The sequence below is a fragment of the Scatophagus argus genome, chromosome 7, assembly GCF_020382885.2.
Source record: "Scatophagus argus isolate fScaArg1 chromosome 7, fScaArg1.pri, whole genome shotgun sequence".
NCBI classification, from domain to species: Eukaryota; Metazoa; Chordata; class Actinopteri; family Scatophagidae; genus Scatophagus; species Scatophagus argus.
Genome location: NC_058499.1, coordinates 367735 through 381002, shown reverse-complemented (window position 1 = coordinate 381002; position 13268 = coordinate 367735). Strand labels below are relative to the sequence as shown.

At 44.9% G+C, this 13268-nt stretch overlaps 3 protein-coding genes across 4 annotated transcripts; all 3 read left to right on the top strand.

The window, feature by feature from the left end:
* Nucleotides 1-62: 62 nt before the first annotated feature.
* Nucleotides 63-3376, top strand: LOC124061443 (transmembrane emp24 domain-containing protein 6-like). Of its 2 annotated transcripts, XM_046393254.1 has the most exons (5): nucleotides 63-528; nucleotides 1439-1697; nucleotides 2067-2193; nucleotides 2271-2446; nucleotides 2687-3376. In XM_046393254.1, the coding sequence occupies exons 2-5, from the start codon at nucleotides 1488-1490 to the stop codon at nucleotides 2918-2920; spliced, it is 747 nt and encodes a 248-aa protein (XP_046249210.1). In that variant the 5' UTR covers nucleotides 63-528; nucleotides 1439-1487; the 3' UTR covers nucleotides 2921-3376. The 2 variants fall into 2 exon arrangements, with proteins under 2 accessions (XP_046249210.1, XP_046249209.1); XM_046393253.1 differs by lacking the exon at nucleotides 63-528 and having other exon boundaries at nucleotides 1089-1697.
* Nucleotides 3377-5625: 2249 nt separating this feature from the next.
* On the top strand, nucleotides 5626-8263 carry LOC124062175 (transmembrane emp24 domain-containing protein 6-like). The gene is made up of 4 exons (XM_046394751.1): nucleotides 5626-5826; nucleotides 7239-7365; nucleotides 7440-7579; nucleotides 7923-8263. Exons 1-4 carry the CDS (start codon nucleotides 5626-5628, stop codon nucleotides 8142-8144), a joined length of 690 nt encoding a protein of 229 aa, XP_046250707.1. The 3' UTR covers nucleotides 8145-8263.
* A 1244-nt stretch (nucleotides 8264-9507) lies between these two features.
* Nucleotides 9508-12028, top strand: LOC124062582 (arp2/3 complex-activating protein rickA-like). Its single transcript, XM_046395472.1, has 2 exons — nucleotides 9508-9642; nucleotides 10453-12028. Exon 2 carries the CDS (start codon nucleotides 10459-10461, stop codon nucleotides 11407-11409), a length of 951 nt encoding a protein of 316 aa, XP_046251428.1. The 5' UTR covers nucleotides 9508-9642; nucleotides 10453-10458; the 3' UTR covers nucleotides 11410-12028.
* Nucleotides 12029-13268: the final 1240 nt, after the last annotated feature.

The following is a 13268-nucleotide window of genomic DNA, read 5'->3' as shown; positions in this document are numbered from 1 at the left end:
TTGAAGAGCCTTAAATAACAAACAGATTGTCAGTGTTGGTGTAGTCAGACCACCACACCTTAGAAAAGCCTCAAACAGCAGCTCAGAGCATCCGGCCGTCTTGGACTCTCTGGATTGGGTCCTGTTGAGCTGTGGGCAGAAGGTCGGTGGAGAACACAAGGCAATGAAGACGGAAGCCTTTTGGGTCTGACTGGTCCGGGGTCTCCTGAAGCAGCTGTCGGATACTGACGGGCCAGAAGGGTTGCAGCTTTGGCAGGTGCTGAAGCAAAAACCAGGATGTGGAGGAGATCCAGATGTTCTCAAAGAAATCCTGGCAAACCACTCAGTGACTGTGGAAGGGAAGGACTTGGCCCAGGCTGAGTCTGAACCGATATCCCCGGCAGAAGTCACCGTTCCTACTGCCCCACTGCTGCCCCTTGAGGCCAGGAGGACTTGTGATGGTCTGCTGGGTCTTTTCCCTCTGTGGCCACCGGGGGTGACACTGAGCCCATCCTCCACTCCAAACTGACTGAGATCTGCAACGTGGAGGTGAGTTTTATGTTTTATCAGATGGGTTTCCAAACAGAGCAGTTCAGTTAGTTTCTGCTTGTCAAAAAGTCCAGCATTTAATGCATGAAGTCACGTAATGACAGAAAGTGAAGGATTCGTCTCAAACCAACATCAAACCAACATCGACTGTATCTCCTTATGAGCCAGTCCGTCACCTGCATCACAGTCCGGTGGTCCTGTGGATCAGCCCCTTCGCCGGGCGACTGCTGATGGTGGTCCCCGCACACAACTGGAAGGGTTGCTTGTCTCCTCATGTAGTCCAGACTTCAGCCCATCCTGCCGTCTGTGCTTTTTAAACGGCCTTTAGTGTCTTTTCAAGAATTGAAAAGCTTTTTTCAGTGCAGATATGAAGATTCAGTCGTGTTTGTTTTAACTTCTGAAATTGGTGTTTTATTTTGAAAAACCTGATGAGACTTCCAGACAACTTGACAAAGTTTTAAAAAGACAGCGTCTGAGGTTGGGATGATTTCCTGTTTGTTTCAGGCCTTTTGGACACCACATTCATCAAACATCTCAGCCCCTGAACTCTTTTTTATTGACTAAAACCTTCTGTGCTCAACAAGCTCGGAGTTTACTGATGTATTTTATGTCGTAGATTCCAGTTTTGGTTCTCTGTAAGTCCCGAAAGGCTTCTTGTCAGGATGAAAAATCCCACCTAACATCAGGTGTGAGGAATTTATCCTAAATCCTGACTGTAACTACTAAAATGTACAAGCTGCCATAAGAATCCTGTTTACTCAGGACTGACTCCGGATCAGTCTGAATGGTCAGCTTGTGGTCTTCATTTGTTCCTTCAGTCCTGCAGGGTGAACGTGACTCCACCTGTGAAGACAGTCCAGTTTTCCCACAGACTCAGTTAATCATTTGTGATCTCCATGCTGCCACGCAGACTCCAACCAGCACCTTCCACTGAGAGGAGAGTCTCCATTTCATCAGACATGCTGCTGAAGGTTTCCGTGTTTCTTGTCCTTGTGTTTTGGGGTCCGGTTCTGGGCGGCCCCCTGACAGACCCCCACCCCAACCTGACGGACCAGGAGCTGTTCTGGGGCACCGAGCAGTACGACTTCTCCGTGGTGCTCCGAGCTGCAGGGATGGAGTGTTTCTGGCACTTTGCTCACCTGGGAGAGACGTTCTACCTGAACTTCATGGTAAGAGGAAACCTCGAGGTCCCAGCAGAAGGTAAACTACTGAAACATCCCATCATTAATCTGCAGAGACACACAGAGAGGAAATAACCCAAAGTGGCCCTTTACGTGCAGCAAATTTCCTTCATAAACATCATTGTTTATTTTCCTTTATTGTTTATTACGATCTATTACTTTGTTTATCCATTTATTGTTTTTAAAGTCAATCCTAAAAGCTTTGAAACTTGACCTTTGGATGCCCTGAATGTTAACGCCAAGTTTCATGTCAGTCTGACGGAGTCGCGTCAGGCACAGCATCCACACGACTCCTACAGACACGGCTGTAACTGTCTGCCTGTCTGTCTGTCTGCCTGTCTGTCTGTCTGTGTGCAGGTCCAGTGGGTGACAGGCGTCGGCCATGACAGACACCTGTCTGTCACCGTCAACACTCCCGGCGGTCTGTTAGTGTCGACTGTTGATGATGCGAAGGGTCAGATCAACTTTGAGGCAAAGGAAACAGGTAACTGTCTGTCTGTCTGTCTGTCTGTCTGTTCTCACCTGTCGCTGTGTGTTCTCACCTGTCGTATGTCTGTGCAGGTTTCTATCAGATGTGTTTCAGCAACTTCCACAACCGCTTCGGCACCATGCAGGTCTTCCTCAGCTTCGGCGTTTACTACGACGGCTTCCAAGAGCCCGCCAAGAGCAGGGAGGAAGCCAAGAAGAAGAAGGAGGAGGTCAGCAAAGACCTGAACAACACACTGAGCATCATACAGGTACGCGCATGCAGTAATCATCACAGTGAAAGTAGAAGTAGTACTCAGTGTGTTTAATTACTCTGTAAAAAAACCTGTACTTTTAAATGTAATCAAAGTGGTAACTGTGATGGCAGAAGGGACGCAGTAGGGTGGTAAAAGTGAGCGTAGTACTGATGGTATTAGTAGTAATACTGGTGTTTGTAGTGGCAATGACGTAGTATGACACTAATACTTGCAGTATTTGTACTTGTCTTGCAGGATGCGAGTCACAGATTGGAGAAGTACGTTTTCCACATGTTTCGCTACTACAGCTTTGGTCGCATGAGGAAGAGCGCCGACTACTTCCTGCTGCAGTCCAACTCGCAGTACATCACCTGGTGGTCGACAGCCCTCAGCCTCCTCGTTGTCACCTCTGGCTACCTGCAGCTCCTCTTCCTCAAAAGACTCTTCATCACCAAGAGCTGCGGTGAGGAGGAGAAGCCGCGCTGCTGACACCAACACGTCAGGCTGCTGTACTCTGTCTGTGTACTTGTACTTTTTTACACAGTACAGCAGGTTTTAATGTTCCTCCTAAAAATAACATAAATGTCCTTCCTTTGTGTCCTTCGTTCTTTTCATCCTCCCTCGTTTTTATTTGGGTTTCTGAAGTCGGACAGTAAAAGGAGCTTGTCAGCCTCACAACTCAATCAAGTGTTTCCTGTTTTCTCTGAATGTCAGAGCACGAAGCTCCTCCTTCATCTGCTCATCTCCTCCCTCCTCATCTCCTCATCTGCTCCTCTGCTCATCTCCTCATCTCCTATGTCCTAGTTTCCTCCCCTCCTCATCTCCTCCCTTCTCATCTCCTCAATGAAATTGAATAAACAGGATTTGTGTGTGTGAATTACAGTCAGCATAAGTTAAAAATGAAAAGATGCGTTCATGTGTTCATATTTCAACATGCATACCAAATAAAACAGAGAAAAACTCAGAGTCACACAGTGTGTGGTTTACAACTCAATACAACATCAGCTCATAATCCTGGAGAGCAGATTCCCCTGGAAATAATGAAGATACACATCACAGAAGAAGCCCACGACCTGGTAAAAACACACAACACACACCTGGTGTGTACTAATGAAATCCAGTTTGTGTGTGGATGTGGCAGCTCCAGACAACCGTCTTTCTTCAAATCAGGCTTTAATTTTACCGGACAGGACGGGACGATGGTGAACAGGCTCAACGTGTCACCGTCACGTTTTACCACAGTGTGAACTTTGAGGAAACTCCACCCCGTGCCACCCTTCCAAAAAAATGGACGGCCTAAATGACTTCCTGTAAAGACTAGACGGACAAGACGCAGGGTGGATGACTCGTGGGTGATGCACTGCAGCAACACACTGATATATTGGATTAAACTCATTCTGCTCTGTGACGTCACGCTTTCTGGATCATTGGTTGAAACGTGTTGTGTGCTGGTCTGCCCGTCGCTGTTAGAACGGACTCTTTTGACTGTTTCCACACCCCACAGCGTGGACGCCAACCTGATAGGAACAATATTAGAATATTGATATTGTTGTTGCGTCTGAGTCACAGCACCATAAAATGTTTCAGGTAAACCTCTGAGAAGCAAAAACACAAATTTCATTTTCTCAGACTTTCTCTGGCACTTGTTTCAATTTAATTATGTGATAAAAATAAACTACTGAAACCAGATGCTGTCATAACCAGCAAGCCTGAAAAGCCTGGTTAAACTCACCCCACCGTGGCACCACTTCAGTCTCAGTTAACCGCCTGTCTGACTCTACGGGTGGGTCTCGGAGATGCTTTGAATATAGTAGAGTCTGCTAGACCATCTGCAACATGGCTGAGAGGGCGAAGACCAACAAGGAGCACTGCCAACATCTCGTCCGAGAGTCAGAGCGCTGGTGGACCCCATTCTCACCGCCAAACACAGAAGGACGTGTCAGATCTCTCCCACTGTCTGCAGGGCTTTGAAGGAACTCTGCAAAACTCTGCAAGACTCTGCTGAAGAGCTGATGATGAAATTCTCCCAAACTAAAGCCTTTGTGAGCTTCATGAAGTCCAGCAGCCTCAGGGACAAGTTCTACAGCGTGGACAAAAGACTCACGGACAGCTTCCAGGTCCTGTCTGGAGCTGACTGAACAGAGAAACATACTGCAGTGAGTGTACAACAATGAGGGAGAAAACGACCTCCTACTCGCTCCACAAATCCTGCAGATCTTCACAACATCAGGCCCCCAAGTCCAGCATCCATCCCCAGGGTCACCATACCTGTGAGCTGTGTCATGCCCCCATGCAAATGTACAGACCCATGGCCGTCATGTCTATCAGCTACTTCATGACCTCCATGTCGGTACCTGGCCTCTTTAGCTCTGTCAGTTTCTCACCACTGACTCCAAGCCCCAATCCCCAGTGTTATCAACTTCATCATGGGCTCAAAGCCTGACATTAGACACAACTGTCTTCAGGTGAAGTAGTATTATGTGTATTTTATCATTGTCAGATCAATCTCCATCTTACAAGAGGTTTCCTCTTTAAATTTTAACATTAGGATGGTGCCAAGTAAATTAATTTTAAATAAGCACTGGGTGAGTTTTAGGAAACCTGTTGACACTTTCTTTTATGATTTTATCCATAAATTAGCACTGTCGCCTCATAGCAAGAGGGTTCCAGGTTCGAATCCCGGTCTGGGCCCTTCTATGTGGAGTTTGCATGTTCTCCCTGTGCCTGCGTGGGTTTTCTCCGGGTTCTCCGGCTTCCTCCCACAATACCAAAAACATGCATGTCAGGTTAATTGGCTGCTCTAAGTTGCCTCTAGGAGTGCATGTGTGTGTGTGAGTGGTTGTTTGTCTTTGTGTGTCGGCCCTGCGATTGACTGGCGACCAGTCCAGGGTGAACCCCGCCTCTCGCCCGTAGTCAGCTGGGATAGGCTCCAGCTCCCCCGCGACCCTGACGGATAAGCGGTATAGAAAATGGATGGATGGATGGATGGATGGGTGGACGGATGGAATTTTTTCCATGGACATCCGCAGTTCACCCTGTACGTCCACCATGCATGACTATGGCTGAGTTGTACTGATATGTTATCGAGCGTACAGCGTTGTAAGTCATTTGTTTCCAGTTGATATCTAAGATCTAATCAACAGCAGAAAGCAGCGGGTTCCTTCGCCACATCCTCCCTGCAGCGAGCTGCAGTCATGCTGTTCAACACTCTGCTCATAGTGCTGATCTCTCAGCGTGTCTGGACCCAAAGGTCTGGACCTTCCCTCGGCGAGGTGGACGCAGGTTTGTTCAGGGGATCGGATCAATATGACTTTGCCATGGAGGTTCCCGCTGCAGGGATGGAGTGTTTCTGGCACTTTGCCCAGCAGAGTGGAAACTTCTACCTGATGTACATGGTGAGACTTTCCCCTGGAAACCTGCACGACTGGGTCTGTTCTTGTCTCCAAAGATAAATATGTTCGTAATTCAGTGCACTTTTATGGAACAAATGCAGAGAAGAGTATGTTTCCAGGTATATGTTTCCTTTGTTCTCAGGCTTATCACACTTTCAAGGTGACCCAGTTTGACTTCTCAGAGGTGATCTTTGGTAAAACAATGGCTTTCTCATGCTTGTGAACTGATAAACGAAACACAACTTTGTTGATAATCTAATAAAGTAACCCAGAATGAATGCTAGCGTTATATGCTTCTGCAAACAAATATGTTAATATTTTATGCTTCTTTATATTTCAATTTTGCTGCCACTTGTTGTATTTGCCTGCAATGGTGAAGCCATTACTGAAGAATGGGACCGTCAGAAATAATATGCAGTGACAGTGAAAGTGTGAAGGCCTGCCACTGGAGGCTAAAATATTAACCACACCTAACCTGTCAGATCCATCAGAAATACTCTATAACAGCTACGTATGCTCATAGTGTGCTTTATGGGTAGAACTGTCACACTTGTTACATCTTTAAAGCTATGCTGTTTTTGAAGTTACCATGTTTGAAGAAGGTGCCGCTATATGTACTTAGGATAAGGGTGGTGTTGTTCTGTATTATTCTTATTATGGAGAAACTGAACAACCAAAACCATCAGTGTGTTAGTCCATTTCATGGCTTCACTGCCTCAACAGTGGCTTTCATCTCCAAGCCCACTGGCTCCTGAAGAAGTAAATCTTAAAGATGACACATCAAAAATGTATTTTTAACAAAGGTTCAAGGATTTCATTAAACAGCCGGTTACAGTAGGTTTTAGCCAGTGACATATTTTCAGATGGACGACACAGTTCTACTTCCTCCCACTGAACAAAGATGAAGCTAGAATCTCCATGATAGGAGATTCTAGCTTCATCACTATCTCTCCTAGGAGATAGGAGATAACTAATTAAAACCAAACTGATCAGAAAAATGAACACTTGAGCAAACATCAGTGTGATAAGAATTGCCTAAAATGACAGAAGGGAGGGGCTTATGAGCTGTACTGCAGCCAGCCACCAGGGGGGCGCCCTGATGTTTGGGCTTCACTTTGAGGAAGCCCTGATGCCGTCCATCTTTATATACAGTTAGCAGTTTTAGCAAATGTTATTCAAAGAGCAGGGAATGTGCTTTTGTTGAGGACTGTTTTGTAGCGAGTGTCTGGCACCAGGACAGTAAGATGGCGAGTGTGTGAGTCCAAATAAACTGCAGCTTGTGTGTGTGTGTTGATGGTGATGAAGGAACATAAATCTGGCTGATACACAGTGCACGATATCGGTCACGACGGACTGACGGTTTGAGTCTTTTCACGGCACTTGTTGACTTGTTTATTATTTGTATGTAACCACAGGTGCAGCGGGTAACCGGGATGGCCACTGATCACCGGATTTTTGTGACAGTCAACTCACCACAGGGCGTTCTCATCACTTTAAAGAACGAGCCCGTCGGTCAAATGAACTTCCAGGCTGAGGAGACAGGTACGACACACTCTCCTGAGTCCATCACATATCCAAGTATCACCTCTGCAGTACCTGCACTTTCCTCCTGACAGGTTTTTACCGGATGTGTCTTGGGAATCACAACAACCAGTTCGGAGGAATCAGGGTCTTTGTTAACTTTGGTGTCATCTACGAAGGTCTTGAGATGGAGGAGGGAGAGGAAGTCCTCAACAACACTTTGGCTAATATTGAGGTATTTGTCTCACAGTCGCAGTTTTGCTTGATACTACAGTTGAACGGGGAGTAGAATTCTGCATCATGTGTTTAAAATATATAAAGATCAAAGAAACGTGGAACAAGTGATGTCACTGACACTGACGGGGGTGACGGACTGGTGTGTTAGAGGCTGTGATGTTAGACTGGCAGCAGGTGCTTCGTTACCTTGTCACCCTCAAACAATACTACAGCAATCATCTACCCTTACAAAAATGTCATTTTAATATCTGAATTGAATATTGACATGCGGGAGCTAAAATTTAAATAAGTAAAGTACTGTCACACTGAACTGAACACACAATGTACCATGTTTGGTTTAGGAGAGTGTGCAGAAGATCCAGAATCAGATCTTCCACATGTGGCGCTTTTACAACTTCGCCCGCATGAGGAAGGGGAAGGATCACTACCTCCTCCTGTTCAACCTCAGCTACGTCACCTGGTGGTCGGCGACCCAAAGCTTCCTCATCCTCCTGACTGGATACCTGCAGCTCCTGGTCCTCAAGAGACTCTTCCACAGAGACTCCAGCAGGCCGCGATGCTGAGAGCAGAACTTCCACACATCAACATCACTGCTTTAACCTGTCCTGATTTCTGCAGGCTTTCACTGATCCGTTTGATCCATATATATTCTGCACACTGTCTGAAGCAAATAAAACCTTCATTGATGATGGTCCCAAGAGGTCATCCTCTGCAGGAGGTCACCTGAAAGGCCTGTCTGAGCATGGTGTTGTCATCTGCTCATTCAGACACCCACACTGTTCACTCCAGGTGTCTCTCACATTTGTTAAAGCTTTTTTCCTAAAACTCATGTCAGAGAGCCCATTTCTCCTGTGTTGCCTTCTCTATAATAGAGTTTAAAATTCTCTTCCTCACATTCAAAACCCTAAGTGGTCAAGCGCCATCTTATCGTAGAACCTTATTATCCAACCAGAACTCTACGCTCCCACAATGCAGGGTTACTTGTGGTTCCAAAAGTCACCAAAAGTAGGGAACCAGGAAAAGGGGAACCAGAGCCTTTAGTTATCAAGCTCCTCTACTGTGGAACCATCTTCCGGTTTTGGTCCAGGAGGCGGACACCCTCTCTGTGTTTAAGAGTAGACTTAAAACTTTCCTGTTTGATAAAGCTTAGTTAGGGCTGGTTCAGGTCTCTAGTTATGCTGCTATAGGCTCAGACTGCCGGGGAGGATCTCCCACGATGCACCGGGCTTCTCTCTCCTCCTCTAACTCTCCTGCACACATTCATGTCCCATCAATGCATGTCAAGTCTTTGTGCTTTCTCGTCTCTCAGGTTCCCGTGGATCGTGTCTGGACCTCCTGCTGTGGTCCTTTCTGACACTGATGACTGTTATTACCATCTGTTATATTTCTACATTATTATTACTACTACTATCATTATTAGTAACATTAATATTTATTTTTTTGTTGTTCCAGTACTTTGTTATTATTACTTTTACTCTGTATGCCCCCTTTCTCTCTATCTTCAGATGGGGGGCTGTCCCCATTGAGTCAGGGTCTGCCCTGAGGTTTCTGCCTTCTTAAAGGAAGTTTTTCCTCACCAGTCACCAAGTGCTTGCTCATGGGGGCTTTGTTGTGTCTCTCTGTACTAAAAACTAAATTTTTGGTTCTGATGAACCATCAGTCAGGTAAAAGTACAGAATTAAATCTCAGTTTCAGCCTCACAAATGGAAGTGTGTGCATTCCTTTCGGTCTTTCAGGCAGCTCTTCCCACTGTCTGAGTTTCTGATTGATAGAAACCTACACATCTGTCAGATAACACTGAGAAAGTCCTCCTCACTGGGCTCTCATTACCCGTAACTGTCTGACTGGCTCAGTATTCACGTAACTGCAGATTTTACAGCCTTAAACAGGATTAGCAGGTTCTGTTGTTTTTGTGTTGACGGCACAGTGTTGGCACAGCAGCACAGATGCCCCACATTTTTCAGGTGAAACACCTGAGAAGAATGGGGAAGTTTGTGTGCATAACTACTTTCATTTTGCCTTGTTGGTACATTTGGATACAGACAGGCCGCTTGTCTACAGGTAAATAATACATTAATGATAATTTCTAACCAAATTTCTGGTCTTGCTGCCCAAAATCTCTGAAATCTGAACTTTCAATGGACTAAAAACATTTTAACTTTGTGACAATTCCTACATTTTTACTATGAATGTGTAATGTAATGATTAAGAGGCAGACGATAAAGAACATTTAAAGGATAACTTCATAGTTTCTCAAGTCTTAAAGCAGTAGTCAGGCGACCATATGGCCACTGAAACTGGCTTTGCAATAATATGATAATGGATTGTCTTCGTAGCTGCTGAGGACCTAAATCCTGATTCTACTTAAAATACTTCCCAAAGCTTATCTGCTACTAAGATGAGGCTTTAGTACTCAAAGCAAGTGAGTTTCTTCCCAATTTACAGAGAACAGCAACACAAAGACTATCTATTTGATTTGTCTAATCACACTGCTGAAGCCTCATGTTAATTTCTGTTGGTGGATCTTTAAATGACTTACTGTTTAGATCTTCATGTGGGCACAGGTGGATAAAGTGTTAACCTGTCCTTTAATCCCACTAGTTAACTAAAACATTTAAAGATACTGGACAAGGACAGCTATGATAACATGCAGTGGACTTAAATATAATACGTGCGATATAGAGGTGGGCTGTTATTGTTCACATGTCCTAGAAATTGTTCACTGTTCTTGTTAATAAATAAATGTACACATAGAACCTTTAAGCTCAGGTCAGTTAAATATGTGCAACTTGAGGTTTTGTTGATTTCAGTTGAATTCAGTTTGATTGGGTCTGGTTTTGCACCATTTCATTTCATTCTCTGTCTCTACAGCTAATCATGGATATAGTTGATTTTGTCTTGAACATGAGCTCAGTCATCCTCAAGATGGTTGACAATGCGAAGGCCAACAAGGACCGCTTACAACGAGTCGCCCAAAGAGTCAAGGCCCTGCAGGAACTAGTTCTCACCATCAAACAGAGGGGGTCAGGTCAAATCTCTTTCACTGTGGGCAACGCTCTGCGGGAACTCAGTGCCACTCTGACCTGTGCCAAGCAGGTGATGGAGAAATATTCCCAGTCTAAACCTGTAATGAACTTCCTGAAATCCACCATTCATGAAGACAAGTTCTACAAGATCAATGAAAGACTCACTGATAACTTTCAGATCCTGTCTGGAGCTCTACAGATCGAACAGGGGAATGTACTGCACAAAGTGTATGAAACTGTCTCAGGAAGGAGACAGGATGAAGCAACCATGCCCCCCATGCCCCCCATGCCCCCCATGCCAGTGTCTAGTCCCACAGCTCCCATGCCCCCCATGCCAGTGTCTAGTCCCACAGCTCCCATGCCCCCCATGCCAGTGTCTAGTCCCACAGCTCCCATGCCCCCCATGCCAATCTATGGTCCCACAGCTCCCATGTCCCCTATGCCCATGTCTGGTCCCACAGCTCCCATGCCGCCCATGCCAATCTATGGTCCCACAGCTCCCATGCCGTCCATGCCAATCTATGGTCCCACATCTCCTGTCAGCATCATGCCCCCCATGCCAGTGTCTATCCATGCTGCTCCCATGCCTCAGCCTAGAATCATGGCCCCCATGCCTTTCTCCAACATCATTGTATCCAAGCCTGCTTTTGTGTCCCCTGTTGTTATCTCCTCCACCATGGTTTCCAAACCTGTCCTAAGGACTGTTGCCCCAGTGCAAGCAAATTTGGCCCCAATGACTTTATCAGCACAAAATACAGCTGTTGTAACCACTTATGTGGTCAAGAAGTCTCATTTTCCTTAAAGTAGCAGTACTGCTTTACTGCATTTTTTTCTGTGATATATGAAAGCAAAAGGCTGAGTAGGAGAACCCTTTTTTCCATAGCTGCAGTACCCACAATGTGCTCCCTGGTGCTGTTTCTCTGGGCAAGTACCCACAAACAAAATACACTCATCTTAACATGTTACTTGGCCAAATATTCAACCCCATTATTATTCAGTATTTTTATTATATAGAGACCGGAAACAAGATGGTGTTGGTGATGAATAAGATGGTGAGGACACATGACAAATGTCCAAGACAAAACAAATCCAGCAGTACTGTGAGGATGTGGTACTGCTCCTCAGGCCTGGATATGCTGAAATTAACTTAACTTAACTTAAGCATGAAAAAGAGGAGAAAAGGTCAAACTCTGTATGTTAAAATCTGTTTGTGCTCCAGGAATAGATTTTCTCTCTGAAGTCAGTATATAAAAGAAAGTCAGTTCAGTGTTTACATGTGCATTTATTCTGTTTGCATTTAATACTTTTTAAATTCATGATTATTATTTTGATATTTTTATCTGAAGCACTTCACTACTGTGTATGACACGAATTAGGCAATGAATAAAAATCCTACTGATCATTTTGTTTATTTTTCCATTTTTAATGTGTTTTAATGCGTGTAATGCAAACTCTATTTGGTCCACCAGTTTGCTGCTGTGGTGACAGCAGCACCAAGTCAGAGTTTTCACTCATTCACTGAAGTCTGTACAGCTACTGGATGGATTGGCACAGACTTTGGCTCAGACGTTTATCGTTCCAACATGATGAATCCATGATGAACACCAATGTCGCAAATGCTTGCTCGTGGGGGTTTTGTTGGGTCCTCTAACCCAACAAAACCCTGCGCTGCTTGGCTGTCTCCCCCCACCTCCTCATCAGTCTCACAGTTCATACACCTGTCCAGTTCCACTCGATTCCCACCACACTTTGTAGCGGCAGTGTGCTTTTGCTTCTGTTTTCGAGCCACCCGGTCCTGCCTGTAAGCTCATTTATACCGTCACTTCTACAGTAAATCACTGAAACCATATGGCTACCTCGACTGGCTGCATTTGGGTCATCCCTTGTTGCTGATCTCCCTCACCATTGTGATGTGAATGATGTGTTGAAGGGGAATAGCAACATCATAATCCATAGTTATTCCTTCAGTGCTAACTATTCATGTTTTCACAGAAGTACAGAGAACAACAGTTACCTCATGTTGTCACCTTTAACATGATGTGTTCAAGGTGAAGTTTACCTGTTCAGGTGAATGAACAGAGTGAGAGAACTAAGGACAATTCATGCAGATTAAACAGACCTGCCGAATAAATAAAGAACAAAAAAGTATTTGCAGGCAAACAAGTAAACAATACATAATGCAGAATGATGCGTAGAAGAAAGACCTCATGGCTGCGTCCTCCTGCCGTCCTGTTGTCCATCCAACAAATCTTCTCTTTTTGTTATCTTGATGCCAAAAATTGTACAAATTGCAAGTCACTAAAATGAATGTCAGATTGTGAGATAAGAAACGTTACAAGGCCAGACATGGTCCTGGTGGGGCCTTAGAGCACATCACTGCCTGATCACTACATCATTTTAGATTCAACTGCTGAAATAACACCATGAGTACAATAAAGACAATAAAGACTTCACAAAACGCATGTGGACGTCAGAGTGCACAGATTATGGAAATTCATGACCATCAAGCACTCGCTCAGTCTTTGAACAGCTTTATTTCAACTTGCGCCTACAAACAGCCCAATCAACAGAATAAAATGTTGGTACCTAATAGATGTGATATACGTCTCACGTATCATGTCAACATTTCTCTTACGTTTGGAATACATGTATGTATGAGCA